The sequence below is a fragment of the Typha latifolia genome, chromosome 1, assembly GCF_019914945.1.
Source record: "Typha latifolia isolate L0001 chromosome 1, TyphaL0001v2, whole genome shotgun sequence".
NCBI lineage: Eukaryota > Viridiplantae > Streptophyta > Magnoliopsida > Poales > Typhaceae > Typha > Typha latifolia.
In genome coordinates, this window is record NC_133086.1 from 18,300,421 (window position 1) to 18,319,256 (window position 18,836).

Sequence of the window (18,836 nt, forward strand, 5' to 3'; positions counted from 1 at the left end):
AAGCCGCCATCGCCGCGTCGTCCTCCTCCCGCGGCAGTCGTCTCCTCTAAGCTTCGCCTCACCTTTCTTCTCTAAGCTCGGCTTGGGCTCGAATTGGCTCGAGCCAACTTGGCTTGAATGAGGCTTGATAATAGGTTTGTTTCAGGCTCGGGCTCGATCAGGCTCGGCTTAGGCTCGGCTCGAGCTGAGGCGAGCCGAGCTTGAGCCCAATAAAGAAGCTCGAAATTAATTTCGAGCCGAGCCTGAGCAGCAGTTGGCTCGCTTAGGCTCGGCTCGTTTACACCCCTACGTATCAAACCCTAATCTTTCTTTCTTGTATTCTCCTCTTCGTCCACCGAAGTACAAAGATTTGTGTACTTCAATGTAGCTATGAGTCTACCACAACAAGCCCGCGTTGAGGAGGCACACCACCACGTCGACCATGCTGAGGTCGTCGTCGGTGAGGAGGCCGCCGAATACTCCCACGCCCCGAATCAGTTGGACGATTTCACCGACGACCTCGTCGTCCACATCCTCTCCTTCCTCCCCGCCCGCAACCTTCCGCGCACGAGCATCCTATCCCGGAGGTGGAGATCGCTGTGGACCTTGTTGTCGCGCCTCCATTTCAACATGCCGCCGTCTGATCATAGATTTCGACTCAAATCATTCATTGTTCGGTGCTTCAGTCATTATCTAGTCAACACCCCTTCACTTCAAGAACTAGACCTTGATTGTATTGGATGTCCTCTGAGTGACTTGTCGGAGGCTCTCACGGGCTGCTCCGCTTGCGATCCCTCCTCCTAAGCGGTGCGACCATGACCGGCGGGCACCTCGAGGCCCTCCTCAGCGGCTTGCCCCGTCTTTTGCACCTACGCCTTCGCTAGTGCAACAGGATGAAGGCCATCAAAGTCCGATCGGCGGTCATGACGCACTTAGAGCTTGCGCATCTACGCCTGTCGCAGTTCCAGATCGACGCGCCAGCCCTCCTGAGCCTGACGATTGACTCTGTATTCGTTTGAACGATCTTTATTCTTCATGCTCCTCGTGTTCGATGTCTTTCCGTCGGAAAAGGTAGAATCTTTAATGGCTATGCGATACGCAACGCAGTTGGTGATCTTAATCTCCTTTTATTAGGGCTGTCAAAATAATCGAGCCGGCTCGAGCTCGGCTCGAGTTCGGCTCGATAATGCTCGATCAAGCTCGGCTCGAAAATAGGCTAAGCCGAGCTTGATCATTAAACCTATGCTCGAAATTAAATTCGAGTCAAGCTTGATCCCGAGCTGGCTCGATAAGGCTCGAATATATATATATATATATATATATATATATATATATATATATATATATATATATATATATATATGAGTAATATCAAACTAATATGAACCATCAGATTAAAACCCTTTTACCCATTAAGAATTTCGGCCATTATTTTCTAACACAATTATCTTTATTGTTTGTAATTTATATTTTTGTTGCTTGTAGTTTTTTAACACAATTATCTTTATTACTTGTAATTTATAGTTTGGTTGCTTGTAGTTTTCTAACCCATTTATCTTTATTACTTATAATTTATATTTTGGTAATATTTATATCTTTATAGTTGAATTAGGTTTTATTTCAAGCTTGGTTCAAACCTAAATTAATTCAAGCTTGCTCAGGCTCAAAAATAATTTGAAATTGATAAGGCTTGTAATTACTAATTGAGCAGCTCGTTTAAGCTCGAAATTGACTCGAGTTCGAAATTGGCTCGGATTGAAATTATTTTACTTCAAGCTTGATCATAAAGATAGGCTCGAAATTAATTTCAATTCAAGTTTGATTAGAGCGAGGCTCCATCAAGCTCGGCTAGTTTACAACCTTACCTTTTATCTTTTATTTCTCTCCTGTTGTTAACTTATATTAATTGTCCACGTACGTAGACGGCTCAACTTGCCGATTTTGTTATCGACGTGAACTAATTCTACAACCTACGTACGTTATCTTTATGCGCAAACCTCGGAGAAATCAGGCACGTCGTCCTAGTTTCTGCTGTACTCCACCAAGCTACTCAATTGACTCACCTACAAATTGAAGCAAGTTTCATATATTACCCTAGAAATATTTATTCTTAAATTTTTTTTTGAGAGATTTCGTTACCCTTTCTTATTGTAGACTGGAGAATCAACTCCTCTTTTGAATTGTGAAGGCCTCATACGAGTACGACCATTGGAATATTGGAGGAAGAGCGACCTCTACGATTACGCATCTTGCGTCTTAAAGGATGTCTCGATCAGAGGTTGCTGCGGCAAAGATCTTGAGATGGAATTCTTGAAGTTTATTATAAAGAAGGCCACGGTTCTCCAAAAGCTTGCAGTTCATTGTAAGGATGCGAAAGCTAAAGGACGGGCAATGAGCAACTTGGCGGCAGCATCGCTGTCGCCCGGTTCTAATATGGACATAGAATGGATCTTATACTGATAGGTCTCGATGTTCCATTTAGGATTCATATTTATGATCTTATAGTAAACATTGTGAATCCAGTTAGGAAAGAATCGTTCATATTCAAAAAAGAGCCTCTCCTGTAGAAAGAATAAGTTTCGTGCAGAGATTTAGAAACCTTTTACAGAAGAACAAGTCATTGGTTTCAAAGGTTTCTTATCGTAGTATCCATCCATACTATTTCTATGATTAATAAATAATCCAGGATTGCCTTCTGAGGCACATCGCATGCAATAAATACATTTCTAAGGTAATATTAGAATGCATGATTACAATTTGTCATATTGATAGATAGCGATAACTCCTATCTTTTAATTATCCTTTAAGACATGTATGTGCTTCCTCATAAATATAAAGCCGCCACCAGACATGCATATAGAGCATGTTTCGTGTCATCCCTAGCAACTTGGTAGACTAATCCGCCGTATAAGCTAGTTTCTAGACATGTTTTCTTTTCCTTTTTCTTTCACAAGAGGCATAATTATCAATTAACTTTGGAACTAAGTTTACTTGCCTTTCAATGATGTCATTTTCCAACTAAGTAATGTGTTTGAACATTCAAACACATGGCCCCTTTTTTAAAAGTTAACCATGGCTGCACATGGACACAAGTTTTTGAATAAGACGGATGAAGTGTGGACTCTGCAAAACTGGGCTAATTACCAGGAGTCCCACTCAGAAAGTATCATTTGAATGGCTAAAAGTATTTGTGCTAAGACAACTAAAACTTAAACCGAATTAGAACAAGTTTAAGAGATTATCAAGAAATTATTCGGTAAAACGAAGTTAGATCGACGAAATGTTAACCGTGAAGCAAGAGTATCAGGGCTAGGAATCTTCCCAAAGGAATGCAGAGTAGCCCAGTGGTGAAGAGGAAGACTCCACGCACTTACCAACCATTCTCAAAGGGTTATCCGTCATTATTCAACTTCCCCCTGTACCCCATCATGCAATGGACAACTCGTCCATCATCACGCCATGATCCCATCATTCCCCCACTCTTATATCCATTAATCCGATACGCCATCCTCCTCGATCCCAAGCAAGCAGGGAATTGAATTCGTCGAAATGGTCGCCGTCTTCAACAAGGAGCTCCTCAGCTGGTACCTCATCACCCTCAAGCTCAAAGAGACCGTCGATGCCAACCTCCCCAAATCCCAACCCTCCACTCCCCAACCCCCACCACCTCTTCTCATCACCCAGGGCATAGAGGAATCCACCACCAAATCCCAACCCCAATCCCAATCTGGGGAGCCGGACGAATGGGTGGTTTCGATCCAGGAGAAGCTCGACCAAGCTTGCCAAGACGAGTCCTCCTGCCCCTGGGCGAAGCACTCGATTTATCGCGTGCCCAAATCCCTCCGCGAGGGCGACGAGAAGTCCTACGTCCCCCAGGTGGTCTCCCTCGGACCCTTCCACCACGGCAAGCGCCGCCTCCGCGAGATGGAGCCGCACAAGTGGCGCGCCCTCCACCACGTCCTCCGCCGCACCCAACACCCCATCTCCCTCTACCTGGACGCCGTCAGCCTCCTGGAGGACCGCGTTCGCTCCTGCTACGAGGACCGTATCCACCTCCCTAGCAACGAGCTGGTCCTCTGCCTCCTTCTCGACGGCACCTTCGTCCTGGAGCTCTTCCGCGGCGCCGCCGGCGAGGGTTTCGACAAGCTCGGCTACTCCCGCCACGACCCCGTCTTCGCCATGCGCGGCGCGATGCATGCCGTCCAGCGTGACATGATCATGCTCGAGAACCAGATCCCACTCTTCCTCCTCGACCGCCTCCTCGGCATTCAGATCGGCCACCCCGACCAGACCGGCCTCGTCGCCGACCTCGCCGTCCGGTTCTTCGACCCGCTCACCCCCACCGACGAGCCGCTCGGCAACACCGATCGGACCCGGATCGAGTCCTCCGCCCGATCTGCCCCCTTCAACCCTCTACCTGAATCCGGCCTCCACTGCCTCGAAGTTTTCCGCCACAGCCTCCTCCGCAACGGCCCCGGTCCCCAGCCCACACCGCCGCGGCTCTGGCTCAAACGCTGGTCCCACAACCGCCGCGTCGCCGACAAGCGCCGGCAGCAGCTCATCCACTGCGTCTCGGAGCTCCGCGAAGCCGGGATCCGATGCCGCCGGCGCAGGACCGACCGCTTCTGGGACATCAAGTTCGAGGACGGCGTCCTCCAAATCCCTAGAATCCTTATCCACGACGGAACCAAATCCTTATTCCTCAACCTAATCGCCTTCGAGCAGTGCCACATGGATAGCACCAATAACATCACCTCCTATGTCATCTTCATGGATAACTTGATCAACTCCGAGGAGGATGTCAGATATCTCCACTATCGGGGCATTATCGAGCATTGGTTGGGGAATGACGATGAGGTCGCAGATTTATTCAACAGGCTTTGCCAAGAAGTGGTATTCGATATCAACGACAGTTACTTATCGGGGTTATCCGAGCAGGTGAATAAGCATTATAACTACAGGTGGAATACGTGGAAGGCGAGTCTGAAGCATAACTATTTTAGTAATCCCTGGGCGATTATCTCGCTCGTTGCTGCCGTTGTCTTGCTGCTGCTCACTTTGGTGCAGAGCTACTTCAGTGTTTATGCCTATTACAGGCCGCCGCAGTGAGGAGGAGGAGGAGGAGCCAAAAGATTGTCTGGAGACATTTTTTTTTTTAAATTATTTATTAATATCTTAAACATGGACAAATCACGATTAGTTACTAAATTTTTTTTAAGAGATTGGTTACTAAATTAATAGGCAGCGGGTAGGAATACTTATTTTGATTGGTTTTGCTTTCTCTGATGAAGTTATTCTATTGGGCGTTAATTACATCTTGATCTCTTTAATTATTATTTTTTATCACTTTTACCATCTCTATAAAAAAAAAAGGGTCGTTACACTAGGTTCTCTCAATATTTTATTAGAGATTTGGATAGAAATAGTTTTAAAATTTGACTAACTTTATTTATTTCTTTGATGACCAGCAAAAAAAACTTAGTAGATGGACAGAAATGCCCTGAGGTACATTACATAATTAGGGATTATATGTGTGGACTTTTTTCTTTTCTTATAGAAAATATAATTCATAGGTTAAAATGTAATTAATCCTTGGATTGAAGAATGTGTTGTTGTTCAATTTGGTAAAGAGGACAATTTATATATTTCGAAATTTGATATGAATTTGATGACAAATTCCTCTGGTGAGGTAAAGATGGAAAGGAAGGAATTCTGAATCTTTTTTGAATGTGCAGACATTCTTTAATGTTGAAAAATTTACAATTATGATATATAAGAGAAATTTCAGAATATGTGGAATAATTCTTATCTATCTTATTTGTCACATAGGTATGAGATATTCTGTTTCAAATCTCAATGCCCAAATCAAACAATACTTGGAATAAGGATTAAGGGAAGGCAATGACACCTATGAAGAAATAAATAGATGACAAACACTCTGGAAAGCATGGGATATTGTATAGCTGAAAGCAATTCAATTGAGCTAACACTTACATGACCTCGGAAACGAGGTGATGCAAACTGCCCTGTTAGCCGGTCAATTTTGGAACCTAGAGAAATGAACAGGATCAAACATTTATTAAAAATAACAAAGTGAGATCTACTGCACTTTCTCATGCACTGCTCCTCCTCGCTTGATCACCATTATTACCTGAGAAGGACCTAGCAGGAATGCGCCTGAGAGACGTCACTCCTAGTGGGTTGTTCTTGCTCTGTTAAACATATAATAAGAACTAATTATAAGCCTCTCGGAGTGAAGAGAAAAAAAGGGGTAAATGATATGTTTGAATCAGAACTAAACAATATAAGATTTTATCTTCACATAGTTCTGGAATTACCATCAGGCATGTTCCTTACTCGATGTTGCAGACGGGGTAGTCATGAGGGCAGCAGCAAGTCGTCGTACCTCGGCAAGAAGAGTAGTCGTCACAGATGTTGGGGGGCTCGCAGGGGAAGGTTCATCCCGGTCTTAACGGGGTACATTTGCCGGTAGCTGAACGGGTCTTAAAGGGCAAGAAGAGTAGTCGTCGTACTCCCACCGCGATTCCACATTTGCCGGTAGCTGAACGGGTGTTGCGTTCCATCCTCATCTACCCTTTCTCTCCCCCACTGATCACCCCATGAGTTCTTGACGATCCAGTAGTTGTTGCCCCTCTCAGTGCCATATCCGACTGCGGTGACACCGTGGTCCAGATCGGTCCCCTGGAATATAATTCTTATGTGAATCTCAGTGGTGCTAATTCAATTTTAGTAACTATAGTGACCTCTCCGGTAATGATCATGGAGTTCCTACAGAGTGAACGATAGATCGTCCAAAGAACAAGGCTTTCCTCGAAAGGTACTCAGATACCTAGAATTATCATTGTATGAAAGTACCAGTAGAACCTCACCGATTGATAATGCTGGAATGCCATTCCACTAGCTTCAATGGCGACAGAAACAAGTTGATTGGCAACTGCCTTCTGCAGAGCTTTCTCGTTATTTGTTGGAACGTACTCGTAGCGATCAATCGAAACAACCCTCTCATTCAACTGCCCATCAAAGTGATGTGGAGTAAGAAGATGAACTTAGGGAATACTTTGTTTGTATCACATCTCCCATTTAGACCTTTTGTATGGGTAGTTCTCCTCGGTGTCGATGCCACCATTGCGTATGATGAATTCAAAGGCATAATCCATGTTACCTCCACTGCAGCCGGCGTTTTCGCCTTTGTTGCAGTCGACCAATCGACCCTGCGTCCCTCCAATCGACCGAATCCGGCAGCTGATCACCGACCCGATAAAGGTACCGATCGCTCGCCTCCGTCTCGACTCTCGTCCGATTCGCCCCGGCGCGGAGACCGAGGTGAGTCGACCGGTACTCGTCGTTGGTGATATCGGCGAATCGGTTGAGTCCGACCCGGAAGCCGTGGACCCTGCCGTCGGCCGCCGCGTTGTGCTGGTCGATGTACCGGAGGTTGTCTTTGAACACCTCGAACATCCTGTCCTCCTCGCTGAGGTCGCGCATTGTACGACTTCCGATGCTTCGCCATCCACGGGCGGTAGAGTCGCCTCATCTCCTTCTCGCTCCTCTCCCCGTAGCTCACGACCTCCGGTGCTGGCTCGGCTCGGCTTGATTATACTTTTGAGCTCAAAATTTCAGTTCGGCTCGAGCTCTAAACGAGCCGTGCTTTCTTTGACAGCCCCAAGATCGCCGGGACAAGCACATGTAGAATCGGCGACCGGGTTTGTATCCTAGCTCGATCTTCATGTAGGAACGGCGGCGATTTCTCATTGGTTGTCATGAAGAGACAGAATTCAATATATATGATGCACCCACTTTTCCATTCTCATATCTAGTAGATTTTAGGTCACCGCTACCTCGATTTTTCATCAAAACAGTATGTGCGTATGATTTGGACGTCTTATTTCTTGAGAGTGCATGTTAGCTTAGTTATATATCCAAGCGTATGATTGGACTTATTTCTCGATAATCCACCCACTCTTTATATTCCAAGCATGATCATGATGAGGTTATGAAGAGGGATAGTTCTTGATCTCCTCGACCGATCCTCCATGTACGTTGGCAGGTCCATTACGACGAGCCACTTGCGTGCATGAGCCCGACGTAGTTTGTTCTGCTTCCGATTCCACCACAGCAAGCAGAAGCCCCCATTGGAATAGCTACAACTCTTAGGATGGTTAAGGGTGGGGGAGGAGGAGAGGACCCCAGTGAAGCTGATATCTCGGCTTCACCCAACCCAAGCCAAGGAGGGAAAGAAATCTCATTGAAACACAAGGAACTCTCCGGCTAAGAAAACCCTAGCAGAGCTAGCTTTTTTCAATGGTTGTATTCTTCAATCAACATGTGGAATTTGAGGATAGGGAGGAAGAGCTCATTTATTTTTTAGAGCAATAGGTTATGAGCAAACTTAGCATTATATATACATATATACACTTTTGTCCTTTTATTTTACTTAAGATAGATAGTTTCATGGCCATTCTTATTATTTTATTTAGTCGCTTGAACTTAAAACTAATACATCTCCATATCTAGCCTTACAAATATGCCTACCGCACGTAGGCGTATATATATTTTCAACTTCGACTGACTACATTACATGGTTTGAGCTCAGAATAGCATGATCTTTATTCAGCTTATTTCGTGGGTGGCAAATTTAATTGGTACGTTTACATTTTTGGCAGGGGTAGTAAAAGAGAAAATGTCATCTATTTCAAAAACAAAAAAAAGGGGAAAATGTAGTCTAATTAGTTACCGACCATTCCAATGAAATGGAGGTGGTACGGTACCCAACTAACAACCTGTTGGGAGTTTGGGACACGTACGCTGTGAGATATGTTGGGAAATGATTGCGATACTCTTCTTATTATAAGAAGCTTGTTGTCGGGCTGGTAACAATCCGATAGATTACCATTCAATGTCCTTGCGCTGTCCACATCCATATAAATGGTAACTTTAACGTGAAATTCTAATGGCAATATAAATTTTCTTTGGATTTGATTTACTATATTTGTAACTGTAATAAATGTTTTTTTTTTCCATTAGGATTTCGGTTTCTCCTCCCCTCTATTGAGTGAGTTGAGAATTTTCTTGCGACTGCAATCTGTGGTGGCTGTGCCTCCTCTTCTTTCCCCTAACCTAGGGGCTAGGTGGAGGGGATATGTTTTTCTCCTATTCCAATAGTTTTCTTCCTCTTCTTCTTTTAGCTCCTCTTTTCCTTCTCACTTCTTTTCCTTTCTCACGGTAGTTTTCACTCTCTATCTTCTCCATAGTTTTTGTCTTGATTCGTGGCTTACTATCGCCTCCCCACCAGATCCAAGCTTCATCGCCACTCCCCTGTTGGTTTCGAGCTTCGCCATCACTCCCTCAGACCTTCCTCCTCCTTCGAGCTCACTCTCTATCCATGCTAGATCCGCGGTCTGCTATCACTCCCCTGCTCCTTCCTCCTCCGAGCCTTGTCATCGATCCTTGTTAGATCTCTGTCTAATTGAGACATCCATCTCCTACCTTCATTACCCAAGCCTTGCCGCAATGTACTCCCCCATCCTCACCTTTATCATTTGAGCCGAATTCTTATTGCACCACTCTTTCATGTTCGCCTCTCATTCGGATCTTGTCGCTCCATCACTGGATTCGAGGCTTAGTCTGTCACCATATCAGATCCACTTGCCACCGCAACATCACTGGATTTATAAGTTGGGGATTATATTCTCTTAGTCTTTCAAAAGTTTGTAGGACTATGTCTTTGACTATCAGATCGCGACGGAGTCCCAAGACAATGTTAGACACTCTGTTCTTATAAATACTTTAGAGCTATGCTTTTTGTTGTATTTATTTTTGCTCTTAGGTTTGTTACCTTATTATTTTCTCTGTGCTATTGTTCTCTGTTATAAATTACGAGGCTTCTGTTAAAATGATTGTTGCCCTAGGTTTCCACTCATGTTGTGCATCTGTATTGAATGAATAAATGCCTACAGGCTTTCTCTAAAAAAAATCTACCAAAGGTGGTCTTCTTGTCTACGTCGAACAATAATTAACCATCTTATTCCAAGTTATTTATTACGTACTTGTTGCTTTTATCTACAAAGATGGTTGAAAACTTTGAGGGAAATGGGATGCGTGTACTTGGGTTAAATACTAGAAATGAGTTACTAAAACAGCTGGGATTGATGTTACATTGCGTTGAGAAATGACTATTACGCGTGTCATGCATATCAAAATAGAGAAAGCTAGCTGGACTTTGTCCGCAATCGTGTGATGTATAGTTGTATACCACGATTGTGATGTATAGTGGTGTACAAGGCCCGCGTGTTTGTTAGACGAATCTCTTATTTTCAAAGAATGAAATAAAAGTCAAATCTATTCTTTTAATCTTCTATCAACAATCTAGGATCAAAAGAGAGGAACTAAAAATTTACTCTAGAATTATAGAAAAGGAGGTCTTAGTTAGATATTATAATTTTCAGACGACTTCATTCCAAATCGCAGAGTTAAGGGGCATGGCACAAAGCTGCCATTTGATCGTTGTACCAAATAGCATTTTAACAAACATCACAGTCGCGAAATTTACTAGGTGCGAAGAATAAACAGTTCAAGAATTGAGGGGAAAAAATTATTTAAAATTGGTAACTCCCACTACAAACCGAATAGCAGAAAATGGCAGCAGTTTTTTTTTTTCTACAATTGAATTTGCTATACAACCAATATTAAATTATAAATTTTCACTGTTACTGGAAGTCGTCCTATTTTGAAGTACACATAAAAACTCAACGGAGCTACACGACAAATTAAGTAACGGGTGGAATCAACAAAACCTTGTGGATAGATCTATAACATTTAAGTATGTATGGTGTCTATCTAGACTCCTCCAGAGAAAATTTGTCATGCTGGCACAATGCTTATATCTTGCTTCAAGCAGCTGCTAGGAAAAGAACGAAGAGGTGTTCGAGTGCTGAAATCCAGGAGCCTGTTTATTAATCTTCCTGCAAAGCCATCCAAGTATGAAAGTTCCTGATAGAACAAGCAGAACAAAGTTTGTGTCAAGCAAAGGACCAACAAAAATTAATGGGACAGTAGCGCCTAAATGGTGGTGTCGGTAAGGACCTGTGCGTGCTGCGTCACTTGTCTTGCCTTTGTGTGTCGCCGCCCTTCCTTCTAGAGCTCCTAGATCTCGATCTGCTTGTTCTTGAAAACCTCCTCTCCTCATGTTCTTGCTTGGTATTCTCTAACTCGGATTGAAGATCAGAAGGCATATCAGGCCATGGAGTGCGCTTGGCAGGAACAATAATTTCCAGAGGAGGATCAATTATCCATCTGCAATGAATCAATCGCAAATTAAGTACTTGATAATATTAACCAAAATATGACTAAAATGAACTGCGATAAACACGACAGCAATTTTTTGTCAATACAAATCTTATTAAAGCACAAAAATAAGCATCAAACAAATCCTTATGATTGATCATTAACCAGACATCAACCCCTAAAGGGACCAATTTAATTAAACAAGTACTACTAAACAACTTGGCAGGCAGAAAGGAAGTTCAAAGATTCTTTTAAATGATACTCTAGACAAAGGGGAAAGGGCAGGTTTCAATAGAGCACACTACTACTCTAATTGAGTTAATAAAAGAGAACAATTTAAGCAATATAGAGTATAGCCAGTCAATCATGATTCCAGCATAACTATATACAGTTAGCATGACACAGACAAAGGGTGTGAATAAAGATATATATACTGTGGAGACTTCTATAGGGGTGGTGTGAAAATTTGTTGACTATTAAGTAGCTTTATTATGCAAATAATTAAGGAGCTTTCTCCAAATGCAAGTCCTCCTAGGCTCCTAGCCTTTCACCATGAAACCAACAACGATGTGATATGGAGATATCACTTCTTATTGTGTAAAATTGGCGCATTAAAATTAGTACAGAACTTCCCTCCAAATGAATAATCAATGAAAATGTTCTAAATTTGACACACGACAGCATGCTACAAGGAAACTTATGAAATGTCCTTGCTATCAAAATATAAGACAAAGTGAGAAGAAATAGCTGCACAAAAAAGGCATGCTAGAGACTATTTTACTGCAAGATACGGTATCATACTAACAATTTATTTCCTAACAAAGGATTTCGGGTCTAGGTTCGGTGAACCCAGCTTCCATACTATAGAGTCAAAGGACAGCAAAACCACAACTTTTTTTCTAATAAAAAGATATTCAACTGCTACAAACTGGGGGTTATTAGTACTTACAAAGGGCAATTTACTCCAGTAGAACAATTACAGAAAGTATACACCACCATTTCATGCAAAGATAGGTATAAATGTATAATAACTTCCTAAATTTGGGAGAATTAATCCTACACATATGATGGTGTATACTTTAGGCCTATAAGTTTGAACATCCGAAAGGAGACGGGATCACAAAATTAATCCTACACATGATGAAATATATGATGTGCATCTATATTGCAATAAAAATAAAAAACATGTGCCTCCATTTTAATTAGATGTCCCAGATTCAGCCCCTCATAAGCACAAAAGCCCAACCATAACAACCCATAGACTACCCTCCCTCTTCCACCTTGATCCATTCCATCTGAAGACAAGCAGTTCATCATATGCTGGAAATCCAGAATTTATTTTCCTGAAAAATTTCCTTTCTCATTCATTGGAATGAGCACTTCAATCTCTGTGAACATATACACGCAAATGCATATGCAGGGAGTGTAGTGCTTTCAGCATGAAGTTTGCTGACAAACTATTGGTGTTAGACAAAACAAATGCACTCTTAATTTGCCACCGGCCTTCAATACTAGACGAGCTAACGAAGAAGGGAAGAGGGCAAGAGGTAGAGCAGGCTATGCTTCCTGCAGCTGCCATTGCTTGCCTAGGAACCACTGCTCTGCCAGAGTAGCAGAGAGGATGGGACAAAAGGACGCAATTCAATACAATGATGGTTCCTTTTTCTTCTTAATTGTCTATTACGCTAGGGTTTAATGGGCAGAGACAGCAGTTGTGATAAAAGCAGCAGCACTGTCAGTAAGCAGGGGCCACTGGTGTTAGGGATTGTAACCGGGAAAATATTGTGGCATAAAATTCTTTTATGGGCATTTTCCAATTTCATAGACTAAGTCCCATCCCATTAATAGCATCTAAGGTTATGGTTTACTACTAGAAGCTTCTCTATCCAACAGGAAATATTTAATCTGAATTATCTTTGGATTCTCAAGAGGATTAAGTAAGGGCCCTAGGTGTATCCAAGGTGTACCTGCATTTTCTTTTTTATCCCAAACTTAGATATGAAAAGAGAAGTATTTCTTAAGTATCTAATAAGAAATGTGTACAATTCGATACTTGATAAAGTAGAGTACAGAAGAACCTGTGCTTTATAGGTAATCATTTCAGACTTGAGTGGAACTAATCTGACATTTTTCACATAAGCTATACTAGCTTTGGCCCAAGTGCGACCTACTTCTAATCATATATCAAGAGGCACCAAAATTTACAATTCCATGGCTCCAACTCTGTTGCTAACATTATCGATGGATATTAGGAAAATCAATTGGACCTAACAGTCCACCAACCTAATCATATGGGACTATTGATTCACGACTCACTCAACCTACCGCACCAATAGCTTTGAACCTTCAATGGCACAAGTAAAAAAAAAAATTTCCTTAGATAATTCGAGATATCACGACAATTAATATCATATTTAAGCCAATTTATTTAAGAATACTCACTGAAAAGCAATTGATGTCGCTGATATAATGAAACTATCACACATCCCAGTCAGTATAAGCTTTGCAACTAAAATAAAGAGACCGCAAGAATTGAATTGCAAATCAGCCCTAATCTTTCAGCAGAGGATATCATAAGCAATCAAAGATATCAAAATAAAAGGTTTGAAAAAAAACTAACCCTGATGGGAACTTGCTATCAGCACGGGCTTCCACACGGAGCCACCACAGCATCACCTTCTTCCCACAATTCCCCAACGGCTCAACGAAGGATGCATCGTTCAACAAAACAAGTGGGCTCTCGATCTCCTCTCCGTTTTCCCCCACTGCATCGAGATCCCGAACCCACTCAGGCTTACCCTCAGCTTCCTTCCACAACAATCTTGAATTCAGAACAAACCCCGCCCACTCCAGCTTCCTGGGCAGCACAGTCGCTCCATCCCCAACTAAAGTCGCACTTTTCTCTGCATAAGGCAGGGAATTGAAGGTATGCCACCCGGCGAGCTGGCCGGAGGAGTTGCAAGCAGGGCCTTGCACGGGAACTGGAAAATTCTGCTTCTCTTCCTCACTCAATTGCCTATCGTTGGGTTTACCAGAATGTGCAAGAATTCCGACGGACGCCGCCCCCATCCACTTCACCTTCTGGATCTCATCAAACAACTCCATGCTATGCATATTGCTGTCATCGGCAAAAACAACTAGACCATCCATTCTTCTCTCCCTGATCACTCTATTGTAGCAAACCAATTCAAACAACTATCAGATCTGGCATCAAAGGAATCCAAACGATCAACGATTGTAAGAATAAATTACCTGAGAGCACGGAGCCGCATCCGAGCCTCCGTCAAGTGGCGATCGGACCACTCGGCGGGCATGGATTCAACAAAGGGGATGTGGAGGAACGGGACACGAGATCGCGAGAGGAGGGCGGCGGTCTCGTTGGAGAGGCCGCCGGCTTCGACGACGATCCATGTGACGGGGTAGGGGACGAGGCGGAGGGTGTGGGCGAGGCCGGTGAGGTGGAGAGCCTGGAAGGTGCGGGCGTAGGTCGGGGTGACGACGAGGACGGGGCGCGGGTTCTGGACGCCGTACAGAAGGCGCTGCTCGCTCTGGACGCGCTCGATAATGCGGTGGGCGCGCAGGACCTCGGCCGGATCGGGGTGCGGCCAGGGGCGGATGCGGATGCCGTGCCGGCCGACGACGACGTGGCTCTGGGAGGCCGTCGCGTTGGAGACCACGGGAGGGGGGTGAGAAGAGGGGAAGGAAACGGTCAGGGTTGCAGTGGTGGTGGTGGTGGTGGTCGTCTTGGTGGTCCTCGTGGCGATGGCGCGGAAGACGGGGGCGGATGGATGGAGATTGGCGGGGGAGAAGAGGAGGAAGAAGACGAGGCGGGAGAAGCGGAAGCCGAGGACGAGGCTGATGACGCAGCACAGCCCGTGTAGGAGGAGCCAGAACGCCGACATCGACGACTTCAACGATCCCTCCGCGCCGACTCCTCCCCCGCCGCCCCCGACCTCCGCCCCGGCTGCGGCCGGACGGTATCCGGCTCCCCGGCGGTTGTTGTTGGTTTGAAGCAACGATAATTTCATCCTTTTCCTTCTTCTTTCTTCTTTCTTCTCCTCCTCTTCCTCGTCAACTATACTATCTCTCAGGGGAGGAGAGGAGAGGAGAAGTAAAAAAAAAAAATAGAGCAGGTGAGGAATGAGAAGGAAGGTGGCTTGGCATTATTTAATTTTATTTGGTGAGATTAATAATAGAGGAGGGTGGAAAAAGGAAATGGTTAGGTAGAAGGAAGAGAGAAAGGAAATGGTGAAGTGTAGTTTAAGTTTTAAGCTTTGAGGGGATTGCTTTGGATCAAAGGGAGACAGACAGGTCGTGGATTTGGTGATCGGTGAGAACAGAGCGCACTGTATCCGGACGTGTGTCCCTGTTTGGGGACTTAACTGTAATCTGTTCCGAAAATTTACATTTCACCTCCTATATTTCTTTCTATTCTATTCTTAAAAAAAAATATACATTAGATTAATTTTGTTAACAACAAGTATCAAGGAAGGAATATTCTATACTCTATCTCGAGAAACATGAGAGGCTATAAATGCAAAAAAAGAAAAATGTTCAAGATGTAGGGTTTGGAATGTAAATTTTAGCTTAAATTGTTTTTGACGAGTCGTTGAAGAGCTGGAGCGAGCTGTTGGGTCGTCGGTCCGCGTCGAACGTTTGGAACGTTGCTAGCAGTTGGCAGAGACCAGACAGAAACTTCTACATTGGAAATTAAGTCAACTTCGTATAATAATAATAATAATAATAATACTATTAATCTTTTAAATGAGGAAGTAAATACCAATAACATGGGAAATATTAATCATCCACATTAATTTTAAGAGGTCCTTTTTCCTGCTCTTCCTCCTACCAATCAATTTTCTCTTTTTAACAAAGAAAAAGAGAGATCCTAGCTATCATTAAGTTACTTAAGGGCGCAATTATAATATTAAAAAGTTACTTAATGGTGAAGTAGATTAATATGTCCTTTGGTTGAATATTAAGAGCTATTAGGTTCTCACTAGTTATTATATTTATTAAATTATGATTAGAGTTTCTAGAGAGGTATTAAAGTATTTGCTTTAATCATTCAAAATAACCACATTTTCAAAAAAAATTTAATGATAAATAGTGATGTTAGTAGATGTAAACATGGCCCCAACTTTGTGGTTACTCTTCACCAAAATTTTCCTTTCATTCTGGTCCTCTCTTATAGCTATGATGATACTACTAGTTTTTCTTTTTTTCTTTTTTTCCTTCTCTTTTCTTTGTCTTTACTTTTGTTTTAGTTTAAGAATAAGACAGCCAATCTGTACATGCCCTCATGGGGAAGTTCAATAGACATATGGAAGATAATAATTTGGGACATGAGGTCAATGTGAGCAATGAAGTAGGAGGAGGATTTATAAAGCTAAGTTCAGTAAGGTTGAAACCTACATTGGAATTGAATTGAAAGATGAGATGTTCTAATCTATAACTTAGTATGAGAAATCCATTGATAAGAGTGATGTCAAAAACTAGGTAGATTCATTTTTGATAAGGTTATAGAGAAAGGCATACTTATACTTATGGTGGCCTTCAATTAAACAGGAAAAGTGTCACATAGATGTTAGCTGCTTGGGATCTGTCACTCTGGACTTCTTTTTCTAATTGCCTTTTTTCTCTTTGTCTAATTTCTCCACAAACTTCCTTCTTTAAGGGTACAAGGGAATATTCCCTGTAGGGTTTGTTAGCTTATGGGGATAGAATCTCAGAAAGGAAAGAAAAACTAAAGTTTAATTACATTTAGTAAATAAAATTTAAATGTATAAATATATTTTTATTATACGCAAAAAATTAAAATATTCTTAATTACAAAAGCTCCGTGATTTGGCTCACATCTATTATTAATTTAATAAAATTATAAAATTAGGATGAAAATTTATGGCATTCCAAATTAAAATATGTCACTAAGATTTTCTCGAGAAAAGGTAGTAGTATCGATTTTGGTTACCTAATCCTCACTTTAGGCTTTATTTATCTACGACAAGAATCCTACCTAAATTGCCGACTGCCTGCCAATAATGAGCCTGGTGCTCACCCTGGGCCACCCCAGAGAATTCGTGTTCACATACAACTTTAAATCTCTTCTCATATCTCCTAAAATCCTAAGGTTCTTATAAATTGGATATTAAGCTTAGATTAGCAGAGCTAAAAGATTCAGAGATCATATAGTAGCTACACTAAATTAGCCACTATTAATATTCATTTGTTATAACCACCACCACATTGTAGTAGTAAACAGCTTATCCACTTGTGCACAAATTTTTTTCATGAAAAAATTAAATTTAATTATGTTTATGTGCGCTTATTTTGAGTCGTTGTGATTTATGATTTGATTCATTTATAGCTTATTTTCTTATGCGAAAAAAAAGACTTAACTCCTATCTCTAGCATATACTTAGCTATCAATAAAACAAAAATTCGTTCATTTGTTCCTCTGCCACTAAAGTAGAGCCTCTAATGCTCTAAAAAAGTATTCTTTTTAGGAACAATGCCCTACAAAAGTTGGGTCACCTCCTTCTCTTGTTATTCTCTCTATGTATATTAGTAATTTCTTTTATTATGGTGTGTATGTGTGAAATTTTTTTGATAATAAGCATTTCTTGAAAGCATATTGAGTTTTAGTTATAGTATATATATATATATATATATATATATATATACACACTTTATACGACATGATATATATGATTAGTTCATCGCTTTACGTTCAATTGGTTTTCCAACCAGCTTAAATTTTTAAGTTACTGTTGACCGATTATTTTCTTCCTAAAAAAATAGTATCGTTTCATATCCTATTCTTTTTCATAAAATGATTCTTGAAAATTCTAATTTTTTTTATAAAAAAATAATATAGAGAGAGAATCTTCGTGAGGGAAGTAATGTTTTTCACGTAGATCATAGCATTCCACACCATGAAAGATTAAAGTGGGAGACTTTGTTATGTAGAAATCATATAAATAGTGTCTCACTTTCTTTTATTTTTCTTTATTTCCTTTTTTTTCTTTGATTGAATAGTTTCTCAGTTTCTCGATCAATCTGAGACCTACTTATATCAATGAATTTTTATGCCTATCATGATAAGAAATTCGGATAACCTTGCGTAGTTGGGTAATTGGCAGCCTGTGATTGATTGGCAAAATCATTAAAGTAAAATTTTAATAACATACATCCAACTTGACACCCTATCACAGGATGCCAAGCAGCTAATATCTTTGACCACCAAGATTGGCCTTCTATTATTGACCATGATAACACGTAGTCGTTGTTTAGTTCATGGTACTCCATTAAATACTAAACTTATGTGCCACTAAATGGTCATCTTCTAATGCACGTAGCTTTTGAATCAGGATCTCTTTGGCTTCTCTGGAAGCCGGTAAGAGAAGTGATGCAAAGAAGTCATCAAGATCCTTGCGTATGCCTTATGACATGTTTTCAATCATTTACTTGCTTAATTTGGTGTTGAAATCAGATCTAAAAATCGATCATATTCCAGAATTTTGTAAAATTTGGGACTTCAACACTGTTTAATC

The 18,836-nt window shown here is 41.8% G+C and overlaps 2 protein-coding genes and 1 pseudogene across 2 annotated transcripts; 1 reads left to right on the plus strand and 2 right to left on the minus strand.

Annotated features, from left to right (window-relative positions):
• The first annotated feature begins 3,252 nt into the window (after positions 1–3,252).
• LOC140787401 (UPF0481 protein At3g47200-like) lies at positions 3,253–5,244 on the plus strand. Its single transcript, XM_073136301.1, has one exon. The coding sequence runs from the start codon at positions 3,529–3,531 to the stop codon at positions 5,086–5,088; it is 1,560 nt and encodes a 519-aa protein (XP_072992402.1). The 5' UTR covers positions 3,253–3,528; the 3' UTR covers positions 5,089–5,244.
• Positions 5,245–6,448: 1,204 nt separating this feature from the next.
• Positions 6,449–9,338, minus strand: LOC140794652 (oryzain alpha chain-like; annotated as a pseudogene).
• Positions 9,339–10,577: 1,239 nt separating this feature from the next.
• LOC140783777 (probable beta-1,4-xylosyltransferase IRX14) lies at positions 10,578–15,572 on the minus strand. The gene is made up of 4 exons (XM_073130820.1): positions 14,536–15,572; positions 13,904–14,452; positions 11,083–11,292; positions 10,578–10,989 (listed from the first exon to the last, which is right to left on the minus strand). Exons 1-3 carry the CDS (start codon positions 15,309–15,311, stop codon positions 11,097–11,099), a joined length of 1,521 nt encoding a protein of 506 aa, XP_072986921.1. The 5' UTR covers positions 15,312–15,572; the 3' UTR covers positions 10,578–10,989; positions 11,083–11,096.
• Positions 15,573–18,836: the final 3,264 nt, after the last annotated feature.

Excerpts from the sequence above, each read along its gene's own strand:
- LOC140783777 (XM_073130820.1), bottom strand. The coding sequence starts at position 15,311 with ATGAAATTATCGTTGCTTCAAACCAACAACAACCGCCGGGGAGCCGGA. Across the intron at positions 14,453-14,535 it reads ATGCGGCTCCGTGCTCTCAG|AGTGATCAGGGAGAGAAGAA; the intron begins GTAATTTATTCT and ends TTGCTACAATAG. Across the intron at positions 11,293-13,903 it reads GATAGCAAGTTCCCATCAGG|ATGGATAATTGATCCTCCTC; the intron begins GTTAGTTTTTTT and ends GATTCATTGCAG.
- LOC140787401 (XM_073136301.1), top strand. The coding sequence starts at position 3,529 with ATGGTCGCCGTCTTCAACAAGGAGCTCCTCAGCTGGTACCTCATCACC.